This window comes from Diadema antillarum, unplaced genomic scaffold (assembly GCF_040938485.1).
Source record: "Diadema antillarum isolate AM-2024a unplaced genomic scaffold, OU_Dant_1.0 scf00000027, whole genome shotgun sequence".
Classification (NCBI taxonomy): Eukaryota; Metazoa; Echinodermata; class Echinoidea; order Diadematoida; family Diadematidae; genus Diadema; species Diadema antillarum.
Window position 1 is genome coordinate 2,683,340 of NW_027270916.1, and position 12,701 is coordinate 2,696,040.

The window sequence follows — 12,701 nt, forward strand, 5'->3', positions numbered from 1 at the left end:
ATTGTTGGATAGCAGTGCACCCATACAATAGTAAATATGTGGACAAGTTGTATATTGCTGTACATTGTAAGCCTTTCTGTACTATACAACCTCATGTAGTTCTGTATGTCTGCAGCATGGTATCATGCCTCATGACTGATTGAAACCAGGATTCATTGGCCATTTCATCCTTGAACACATGACAATGTACTGTACTAACAAAGAAATATTTCTATCAATATACACCGTATCCATTATTTTGGTTACTTAGCCAGTAGAAAGACTGAAGCCGAGTTTTTCAAATTCAGTAATTACAGATGTAGTTCCTTTTGTCATTAAAATAATTAGTCACATCTACAAAATGCAGACAGGATTGTCTGTCTGCAGTTGGCTGAAGTTTGATGTTAAATTTTTAAGTAAAAAAATGTAATTTACCTTAATTGCACTTGGTACTGTGACTGGCAAAATGTCACTGGAATGACTAAACTTTGCACACTGTATCTCAACCGTTGTACTTGTACATGTAGTTCTGTCAGAAATAACTGGACTGTTTTGACTCGTACATGATATGATCAGGGAGGTGGGAAAATCCCACCTCCCTGATATGATTGTGTACTGTAAAACCAGAAATGTTCTCGTGCATTGTAATTTCGTGATTTTCGCAAGAGCCAAGATTCACAAAATTGAAATGAACATGAAAGTTCTTGTCTACACTATATGCCTTGAATGCCTGTGGCAATTTGCAAAAATTTCATGCCAGGAAGGAGGCTGTATTCGCAAAAAATTTCCTGTTGCAAAATATCTTGCTTTACAGTACATGTACAGCTGTATTTGACATACACAAGTACAGTATTGTACATTGTAGGTAAAAAAATAAAAAGTAAAAAATAACCTGTAATCAGCCTTTGGACTGAAATGTAATGTACACTTGTGGTGTAGCGTACAAAAGGTTGTTCAGGTGGCATCGTACTATGTATTGCCCCTTTTACTGCTTCCTTTGTCATTTCATGAGATAATTCTTGCACTGTCTGAGCAAATATGCAATGCATTTTTGGCATAAATTACTTGCAGTCATTCTAGTATTTCTGGTACATGTACTTGTGTAAGTGTACACCACATGTATAGTGTTTGTGCACATTACATTTCTCTTTCAATATGACATACATATCACATACAAATTCTGTACAATGTATACTGTACACAAATGTACTTTTTTTTAAAATACTATACACCATGGCATAAAATTGTTGCAAAGCAAAGCAGTAGTACACAATATTTTACAATGGAAAGACACAAATTCCCATGAATTTTGTTTGAAGTGCAGCACAGATGAAATCCCTCAGTGCTATCCATGATATGTATTTTGTAATGTCAAGAGAATGTCTCTTACCTAGTCATACAGCTGTATTTGCTCTGTACTTACACAAATTTAAAACATATTGCACAGCTGTAACTAGTTACTATGTACAATATAGAAAATATCAAGCAAAGTTGTACAGTGTGCTAGAGAATTTGTCTGTATTGCTATAATCTTCATATAGGTGTAGCTTCATGTTGTGCAGTTTGGATATCAGTATTCTTTTCCAGTTACAAATTGTAGATTTAATGCCATCTTGTTTAGTATGCCTACATGCACAAATACAAACTACATGTGTAGTACATTTGTACACTGCAATCATTCTACGCATGTTGTAATGTCACTCTATACATTTTGTACACCATGTACATTTGTACATATGTACATTGTACCTCACCTCAGCATGCACTGTACACTGGTTTCACAGAATTGTGTGTTATGTCTTGTTCCTACTGTTGGTAGTACATATTCTGTACATGTACATTTGTCAGTCACATCATCTCCATCACTGATTCAGCTTTAGGCTGTGATTCAAAACTTTAAGCAGGAGTGCTACAATACTGGGCAGCTGTATGCAGTGTCAAACATTTGGATCTGTATTACTAACGACACCATTGTATGTAATACTGCACACTTAATGTTTACCATGTACTGTAATAGTGCCCTCCTAAATGTACATGAGGTGCACATGTTCTTCATGTGTTTGTGTGCATACTGAATTTGCGTCGATGTGACCGGGGCATGGCCTACATATCACTGTGTGCCAGGCATGCAGGCAATGTGTTCCTTCCTGAGGACATAACCTGCCAATCAGCATGCACTCGCCAGTATGTGTGTACTTCAGATAACCAATGTCTAAGCCCTGATAGAAGTCACCCACATTTTCTGTGACTTTCCACTTTCGTCAGTTTACGTCTGCACACATGTAGGCCTACAAGTAACACCACTAGTACTTGTATTTTGCCTGTGTCAATTTATCTTTCATCAGCGTGAAGTTGTACATTAATATGCACTTTCAAATACATACAGTACATTATCAATTACATTCATTGCAAACACACTTTCCGCATCACTCTATGCAGTTTAGGGCCTATAAACAATCCACTTCCAGAAGTCAAGTCAGGGCAAGTCCCATGCAGTCCACAGATAGCAGAAAGTTATCATCTTAGTACCAATCAATTACCAGTTCCATTTCAGTCCTCTGAACCACACTTGTACAGTCTACAATCATGTACACGCTGTGTACAAACATTGTCATTTCTGCATGTATGATGGACTGTACTACGTGTATACTGTATAAAAGTGAAAGTCACAATTGACCAGGGCAAAACGGTTCAACATGATACATTGTTGTAGCTGGCCTCTGAGGGGAAACAAAATATTACTTGAAGGACTTTTTTATATCAAAACCTGCCAAATCACACAAAAAAAGAAAAGAAAATGAGAGAATGAAGAGATTGAAAAAAAAAAGAGACAGAAAGGACTTACTACACATTGTTCTCATGAAAGTAAATGTTACCAAAAAAAGAAGTAATGTACAGAAATATTCAAAAACTGTTTATTGCAGCAATGAGTGTTCTAAGTACATGCAGTGCAGTTACATGTACCTGTTCATTCATTACAGGGGCTTAAAAAAACTAACAAACAAGCAAAAAAAAAAAAAAAAAACCCTCATGGAATATGCTACACCCTTTTGTGTTCCCTGATTCAATGCTCTTTTGAGAGTGGAAACTGGCATGATTGCTTTTCTGTGCTTGGCAAATTTCAGTCAACTTTACTTACAATGGTGTACAATTACAGTATGTGTGTATTCAAATTGTTTCTCCAAAGTTACGTTTTTATTTTTTCACTCTACAGCCATTAAAAGTATGTGATTTGTGATGATTTCCACCCTCCCAAAACTTTGTGCACTTTAACAGTACCTGCAGGGAATACGTGGATGTATTGCATGCTCATCACTCTTGTTGTAAACATCTACAACACTCATAACATTATGTGCATTATACCCTTGTGTCCTTGCATTGTCATTATTTTGTATGATAAAAATATAAAACAAATGATCGTAAAGAACTTCTGGCACATGGTTTAGGGCACTTTCTCAATTTGATGAGACAGGATGGAAAGTGAATCTCATCGTCCATAACAATGCAACTTTTGTGTGTTTGTGTGTTTCCTACCAGCTCTTCCACTGAATCACAATGGGGGTTTATCACCGCGCCCCAGGGACAGGATGGCAATACAAATACCGATGTCAGGAGGGCCTTTAAACAGAAGTACTATCGATGGGTAAGTCGGTGCAGAGTTTCGTCTTCAAACATCTCCTCCAAATGCCCTCAGAGCTGCAGTTGATGAAAATGAAGAGACTCCAAGAAAATTTTCCAGGCATGGCATGTCTTTGAAAACACTTGTAATACTGATGCTGATCATATTGTGTCAATATATTGTATATGGGACAATGTTCCCTCCAGCTATTAATCTTGAAACATTATGTGCATGTACATCAGGAAAACAAATTTGACAAATCAGCATATGTGAGAAAAATGAATGCCATGTCATGTCATTACTCGAAAAGAAAATACAAACAGACATTGCTCAGTTGCCTGTTACAAATTGAAGCTTACTGCTAAAGATGATTTTCACCATTTGAAAGCTGTATGCGTGTATCTCTTGTTATTCATGCTGTTTTTCCAGTAGATGTTTTCTTTTTGTTTTGTTTTGTAATGTGTTTTGCTCTCTGCTCTTTGCTTGTCCAGGCCGGAGATTGACAGGAAGCTACAAGAAATTATGAAACAAACCGGACTCCTCACAACAGAGGGCAAGGTTAGTATCACCATCATACAATGCCTCTTTTGTTTCCTCTTTTTTTTTCTTCTTCTTCTCATCTTTTGATCTTTCATACGAGGTATTAATAGGCATGGTATGAATTCCCCCTTTTTCGACATTCTTTGTGTGACTGTGTAGTGATGTTTCACCTATGGGGTTTTCTCATGATCTAGGGTTCACAACCATGGCTGATGTGAAATTTATGTCCATTCGCAGAGTCACATGAATTTTTTCTTTTCTTTTCTTTTCTTTTTTTTTCTTCTTTCATGAGTGCAATGTGTTTAATTTGCCAAAAGCAGGGGACAGGGAGTGATAAATTCTACCAAGGGCTCAAGGAGACTGTGTTGCAAAAAGTGATATAAATTGTCTTTCGTCAGTTGTGCATGCTGACCATGGCATGTGCAATAATAGCGCTATACAGCCAGAGTGTTTCCATTGTCTTTTATAGAGCTCTAACCTCCCATTCCTTCCAACAAAGGCACACCACAAAATCATGTAGCGTCAATTGCATACAGGCTGCCCCTGCTAACGAAACTTGGTAGAAAGTCTCAGAAAGAGACAAGAAATCTCATAAAAATGTTGAGATATAACCTGATCACATTATTTCAACCTGATCATCAGGTTGAAATGATGTACCACATCATGTGAGTCTTCCCATTGTCTATACGAAAGATTTGGGGAAAATCATCAGATTACAGATTTAACAGACTGCTTTTGCAGGGTACATGAAAAAAAAAATGATAACCCACAATTTCAACCACAAGGTTTACATTGCTATTGTAGAGTTGGCAGCCATTGGCATTCATGGGAAGGTTAATGATATGGGGAGTCGTACGTTACGGTCAATTTGTAACCTTATACAGTGCACAAAAACACAAGTTGCATTTTATTGGGTAAGGCCTTTGCTGATGGCATTGTACAGAACTGTCCTAATTTTAGTTGGGGGGGGGGGGGGGGGCTATTATACAGAACCAGAATTGATATAAACTCTAAACAATAATCACTTCGATCTACACCATACAGATATGTTTAAGGTATTTGTTCGGGTAGGTAATGGAGCATATGATTTCCCATTGCGGTCTTTCATCCAGTTCTGTACATGGGCTGCTTTATTATCTGTGACCTTGTGTTTATGCCAGTGGTATGGTTTTCAACAAACATAATTGGTTTAATAGCCTTGACATGAAACTAGACTTCTAGACATAAAGTCAGCGCTCTGTCTGCCTCTGACATCTATTGTACACTTGTAACACCCAGGCTGTATGTACACGTACATGTACATGCTTAGATCTACACATCTTTCAGTGTATAAGAGGAATAAACAGTGTTTTACTGTACATGCAATGTATACAAGTACATGTATACTGTTTCTGGCTCTATGCTGCTGCTTTTTGTTGGTGGGATGTTCTTTTAATGGCTAAAAACTTCACAAATCCTCGTACAAATTGTAGTTCATAGCTAAACTTACTAAATACCCACCATGTGTGAGTACAATTTACACACATTGTATAGATACCACCTATAGGTTAATAGTAGGTTGACAAATATATCGGTTTTTATTCACGTACAAAAGATTGGCATTGTATTGTTCAATGGAATGGTGTACAGGTTGTACATTGTTGTTTTGAGCACTTGCTCCAAATTGAATACCAAGTTTAATACATACGGTACTACAAGTACGGTAAAGCGATACACCTTGTCAATAGGTTTGATCTCAGTTTCTATGAGCTACTCTGTCTTTGTTTCCTGGTTAAATGTCACAGACAGTTGAGATGTGTATTTTCTAGTGTACAAATTGTAGGCCTACATCAAGTTGTTGTTTTTAGAATGAATATCAATTAAGAACTAATCCTGTACACCTACAAATGTGCATACAATGTACTTCATACATAGAAAAAGATTGTGGCTCGTATTAGGGATTTTTGGATACAAATAAGGCAAAGGAGCCAATATCTTGCCATCCTCTTTGATATAAGGTAGTTGAGCATTTGTATTGGAGAGATAGAGCCCTCTTTATTCTATTGCACCCATCCTCTAATTGCAGCAAATTTTGAGTATAAAGGGCATGTACACTCTTGTACTGTGTAGAAGTGTACCAGCAGTACATACTATTGCAGTGAAATGAAAAAGGTTTACAAGGTGTTCTAGACACACACACACACACACACACACACACACACACACACACACACACACACACACACTTACACACATGTAAATCAGTACACAAGAAGAAGTACATTGTAATTGCACTGGACAACAGGCACACAAGAGCAGATGAACATTGGTAATTAGTATAATACCTTATCTAATTTTTAATAAGCATGAAGCAATGCCTACTTAAACACATTTACTCATAATGAAAGGTTTGGTTTACAGTACATCCCAAAAAATCTTCTATCCTGAGGATGATAATAGCGCTGTTTGCTATCAAAGATGTACAGATCAGAACACCCATCCCTTTGTAAACCTGTCTTTAAAAAAACAACAACAACACAGCAACAACAATAAAAAAGCAATACATGTACAATGGTTTTGATTGTTGGATATCCGAAGACCAAATTCTCCATGCACCGCAGGTTGTGTCCGCTTCAGAAAACGCAGCTGAGCATGACAGGCGGCAATGTCTAGATGCAACCTGCGAGAAGAATCCAAGAATGAAAACAACAAAAGTCCTATTAACCACTACTGCCTGCCCCCCTGTCAGAGTTGGGGGAAGTGCGGGCCATGGATACACATGTGAGACCCCGCATGTCCCTCTTCAGGAAATTAAGCATTAATTTCAATTACCTGAATTGCCAACGCAGAGAAGTGCAACACTTCCTGTTCTCAACGGGGCCTGAATCGGTTGCCATGACGATGTCAGTAATGGGACATGTCAAAAGGACTCCTGAAGGTGCGGACTTTTGGAGGGAGGAGTAGGAAAAAAAATGAAAATAAGAATAAAAAATAAGGCAAAAATAAAAAGTTTCAGTCAGTTTACTATTAAACATATTTCTTAGTGTATCTGGCGGACTATTAATTAAAGGGAACACAAACCCAAAGAGCAATGTGGATTGAGTGAAAGCAGCAACATTAGTAGAACACATCAGTGAAAGTTTGAGGAAAATCGGACAATTGATGCAAAAGTTTTGGTGTTGGAACCGCTGGATGAGGAGACTTTTAGAGGTTATGACGTATGAGTGGTCAACAATATAAAGGAAATTCCACAAAAATTCACTTTTCTAGCATTATGAAAGAGCACTTACTGTAACTGTATAAACCGCTTTCAGAAAACGGGGGAATAATTGCTTCTCTAAACATATGTCAGTATCAAGTTGATGGAATTTGTAATTTTCATGAAAAATTTTTTTTGTGTGTGGAATTTTCTTTATATTTTCTGTATATTGTTATCCACTCATACGTCATAACCTGTAGTAGTCTCCTCATCCAGCGGTTCCAACACCAAAGCTTTAAAAAATCATAACTTTTGCATCGATTATCCGATTTTCTTCAAATTATCACTGATGTGTTCTACTAATGTTGCTGCTTTCACTAAATTCACATTGCTCTTTGGGTTTGCGTTCCCTTTAAAGATGAAGATTCCCAAATGCGTTTAATATGTTTTACATCGATATATGTGAGGCGAGACTTGAGGAAGTGCATGCAACACTATAGATCTAGACCATGTGTGTTCCTGTTTGCGATTTCCATAAAAAACCAGAGTGCCGAACCATCTAGAGAGTATGCGGTCTTGTTTTGAATGTACATACACTGTATCTGGTACAGATGTACATTTCGATGAGGATGTGTTAAGATCTGTAGTCCAGATACATTAAAGGTACTTTATATACAATATGATCCCACTATTGGATTTAAGTGGATTTCAGCACTGGACTTCACCTCAGTCGTCCATAAGATGTATCTGACCCATGCTCACGTTAAGGAATTAACTCTACATGTGTACAAGCTTTAGGACTCCTTGAAAAGTCAGAGTTATGGTTTAAAGCAGCTTTCAGTTTACCAGTGTTCTATTTTCTGTGATACACTAAATTGAAATAACGTGCAATTATACTTAGTAGTACTTTTTCTGGCTAGGAACATTGACTCACAGATGCATGAAGGAAGCAACAATGTAGATTATAATCATGAAAGGAGCATATAATTTTTCTTCCACTCACAAACCTGGCTCTTCTGGGAATCGATGAAATTCTTTGACTCTGCATATATCTGTTGTTTAATTTTACCTTCAGAAACAATGTACAAATTTGTATACTGAGCTTGCCATGAAAGTCTTCAATGCTTACAATTTTGTACGTACTGTAATAGTGTTAGTGAAATTTTGATATCTGGCTTTTAATAGTCTACATGAAAATTTGTAGCAACTAGTGTAACATACTGTATGTTCCCAGCTCATCCATTTCGTGCACGTTTCTCATTTCTACTGTCGAAACATAGTACAGTGAACTTTGTGTTAATAGCAACTGCTATTACAGGTGGTTCTCTGGCAAGCTGACGAGATGTACTTATGCCAGGCACGATATTCTGTAGATTTAAATGTGATTTCAGATTTTTTTTTTGTTCTCAAGTCTATACACATTTGCTTTTTCCATGTATCAAAGTCACCTGAAAATTTTGATTTCCGATTTTTTCAACAAACCTCAACATCATCCCTGTTATGCATGAGTAGTGTACATTGCTGATATTGTACCGGTATTCCATTCCAGATAATTCATGTACAGTGTACATTGTGTATACCAGGGTATTTGGAAACTGCCCCACCTTCCCATCTTTCATAATGAAAGAAAAACACCGCGGAGGAACTTTAAATGTCATTCTTTCCATCATGAAGCATTTGTGTATTAAACATTGTAGGTAACAGAACATGGAAATTAGAAAAATAATACTTGTACACTGTAGAATTTTTTTTTAAAAAAAGTGTGATTTCTAACAAATGCAGCAGATGTAGTTGGTACTTGGACTAGAACTAGCCTAGGCTGTACAATATTTTATGTCATGTAATACACTGAGTACCAAATGGTATTTCACACTTGACTGATATGCAAGTTAAGGATGCTGTATACTGTATCTGTAGACTTTTACTTTGGTTTAATAGCACTTCATATCTGGTACTCCATGAAGTATTTCATCCACTGTATATTAAACATAAATTCATCAGTAGCCATGTGTACATGTATTTCAGGTTTATTGGGCATTACATAAATGTATTAGATATTACATTGTATGCCTTGTTAGCCATCATATTGCCCTGTGAATACAATGTAAGTTTGAACTTTCTGTGTGCAGATATCTGTACTTGAGTTGAATAAGAAGATACATGTATTGCTGTAAATACAATGAAGATGAAATCTGATTATCACCGAGGAGGGACCCTGACCTGCACATGTTAACCAGGGCATTGTTAGGAATGTCATCTGAAAGCTTTCTTCATGTGTATAGTTTTGCTTTCAACCCTGTCATGCTTCTAAAGGCCACCGCACACTATACAATTTTCGTTCGCTTGACTGACAGACTTTGGATCGGAAATAAATCACAATAGCCTCAGAATATTAAGCAAACGCTTGTCTATTTCAGATCCAAAGTCGGTCAGTGGTGCGACTGAAAGTTACCAAATGGTAGATGTATAGTGTGTGGTGGCCTTAAGATCAATGCCTTCACAGTGCCTTCAATGTGCTGAAATATCCAATGTCCTGTCCATTGCTCACTACAGGATGTATGCTCCATGTTTGACCCTCTATAGTGTCAATCCACTTTGGCAGCATCTTCTTCAATATATTATGCTGATTCTGTGTGCTGTTTCTCCTTTGCTGAACATCTTTGTCTTTGCTTTTATTTTTCTTCTCTGTCTTTCTCTTTGAGTCCTTGACGTCAAAACTTCTTTTAGTTTTAAATAGCTAGTCTGGAAAATGTCTTTAAAGTGTTTTTTTTAGTGGATTCATGTTGATGTGGAATATTGTTCATAATATGTACTAGTAGTACAATAAAGGCTATTGCATGGTGAGATTTTCTGAGAGATGATAATGAATGTCTACAGTGTAATGGTTGTAAATTGTGTCATTATGCGACCTTGAACCAGTAGCCAAAAAGACCTTGCATGGGTTCCTGTGTTATTCTTTTTAACGGGGACATTACAAATTTTTGAATTACTCCCTTAATTGGACATTTTGGCAAGACAAAGGCAAGTGCTCATTCATATTACTTGTGTGATAGTGAGCTTAATTTGCTCAGGCAAGTGCGGGTGTTGGTTTGTTGTTAACATCCTGACACTCCATAGTAGTAAGTTGTTATGCAGCCATTTGGAACCCTCCACAATATTTTCTTATCTTTGATCCAAGTCTTTTTGATAATGTACACAATGTAATTTTACAACAAAACATGGAACTTTATGGTATTAAGCTGCAATATGTTGGAGATAGCTTTTAACTGGGTACTGTATGTGTGCATTTCTTTGTGTTTTTATATCACAGCGGTATCATATCACAGTAGAAAGCCTGGAATCAATAGGAGAGCTTGGCTTCGGGAGCTGTGGTCATGTGATTCGAATGAGACACAAGGAGAGTGGAACAATACTTGCAGTGAAGGTAAAAGTTCATCACTGTTTATGAAGTCAATACTAATTACCTCCGCCCAGGGAGGAGGTTATGTTTTCCTCGGCGTTTGTTTGTTTGCTGGTTGGTTTGACGTGTGCAAGATAACTCAAAAAGTAGTGAATGGATTTGGATGAAACGTACAATTGTACAGGAAAGGTTGAGAATGACACAAGGTACAGATGATTAAATTTTGGTAGTGATCCTGGAATTTTTATAGATTTTATGAAGGATTTTCGATATTTTGGCAGGTTGGGTGACAATGAACTTGGGAGTTCAAGCAGTGCATTTTTGAGGTTTGCATGTACGTGCACTAAAAGCAGGGGCAGATTCAGGAATTCCATCAAGGGGAGGCGCCTTTACAAAATTAAAGGGGGCACATGCCCCCCCCCCATTTTTCTCTTTTTTATTGCTTTTGTTTTAACAAAAAATAAAGAGAGGGCGCGCGCCCGGTGCACACCCCCCCCCCCCCCTTTGGATCCGCCACTGCTAAAAGTGTGTGCTCTAGTTTGTGCTAGGGCAAGGTGCACCGCGCAGCGGGAAGTTGATGACGTAACAAAAGGCTTCTATATTGTGAACAGGGCGATTTTTCAGCATGCGTACATATGGATAGAAATGAGCTGCTTGGCAGGGGTTTGTGCTCTCAGAGTGTTTCTTTTGTTATTAAGTAGAATTGCAGTTCAATACAAATAGTGAATGGTCACTGGTGTGAAATCTTGTTTTATTGTGAGAGGACAATTTTAAGAAGCTCTTAAAAAAATCATGTGTTTCAGTATTAAATGCTTTCTATATTTTTTGTTGGGACAACTCTACATGTGTTTCTATTTTCATTCAATGAGTGTTATTGTATGTTTGCACATAAGTATGTACACTGTATAAGATAATGTTCCAGTGCCTTGTACTGCTATAGATGAAAAGGGGCAACTGCTTTGTAAATGCTATTGTTGTCATAATGAAAGATACATTGTACAAGGACATTTACACATGGACGAATTAGGGGAAACCCCAGATTCAGCTGCATTTTAATAGGGATACGCAGCTCCATTATTCTTTGGAGTTCCGCATTCACAGTATAGATTTGTACATGAATATTTGTCCAACTGCATGTATGCAAATCAGAACAATGCTCGGAATGTATACCAGAGACCCCACTTCTAACCATCCGTAATTGAAGAAAGCTGTGAGAAATACTGAATGCAGAATCACTACAGAACCACAAGCAGTCTTAACAAATGTTGTGAATGTACAGATGAAGGGCTACAAGTGTACCCTGTTACCAATAAAACATCCCTATTTGTATCCTGTGGAAACCATGCAGCACAGCATATTTGCCATGAACACTTGACTATGAATCTCTCAGGGAGCAATTTGTCTTTTGCCATGTGTGCAAAAACATGGCCCAAAATGATTTTGTTTTCCATTTCTACAAAGGAGTTGACCTTTCTTCTTTTCGATGGTATACGACTTTTAAATACATTGTGGAATCTTTGAGAAAGCATTTCAAGCAAGTGTACCATTTAATGTTTTATGGATAGAACTATTGCACAGGCTTCCACAAGTATCACAAGTCATGTGAACCTGAAATGGTTCTGTACTTTTCCCATTGGACATGTGCAACAGTACAGAATCATTAGAGAAAATAACAGGCCATTTCTTTTTTGTTGCTGTTGTTTTGTTTTGTTTTGTTTTGTTTTGTTGATCATATTTTTCTGTAGTGCACATCATATGGATATAGAACCTGAGCTCGTAAATTCTTCTCTAACATAGTTGTAGCTACCACAGATCTCTCATCGTGCATAGAGGAGTGTAAGAAATATATATGTGGATGTTTTGATTGAAGTAGTGATTTACACGTGTAGACCTGTGCCAGTCTGTTATGCCCAGAACCAAATTTCCACGCAAACCTTATGACCACAAACAATGGCATAGCAATCTGCAGATAACATGGTTATGGA

At 37.4% G+C, this 12,701-nt stretch overlaps 1 protein-coding gene across 2 annotated transcripts in view; it reads left to right on the top strand.

The window, feature by feature from the left end:
- Positions 1–12,701, top strand: part of LOC139734965 (dual specificity mitogen-activated protein kinase kinase 7-like) — a 38,475-nt gene that overhangs the window by 9,070 nt on the left and 16,704 nt on the right. For both annotated transcript variants that reach the window (XM_071645752.1, XM_071645745.1), the window contains exons 2-4: positions 3,517–3,622; positions 4,090–4,156; positions 10,627–10,740. In XM_071645752.1, coding sequence (XP_071501853.1) covers positions 3,517–3,622; positions 4,090–4,156; positions 10,627–10,740 — 287 coding nt within the window. The remainder of the gene's footprint in view (positions 1–3,516; positions 3,623–4,089; positions 4,157–10,626; positions 10,741–12,701) is intronic.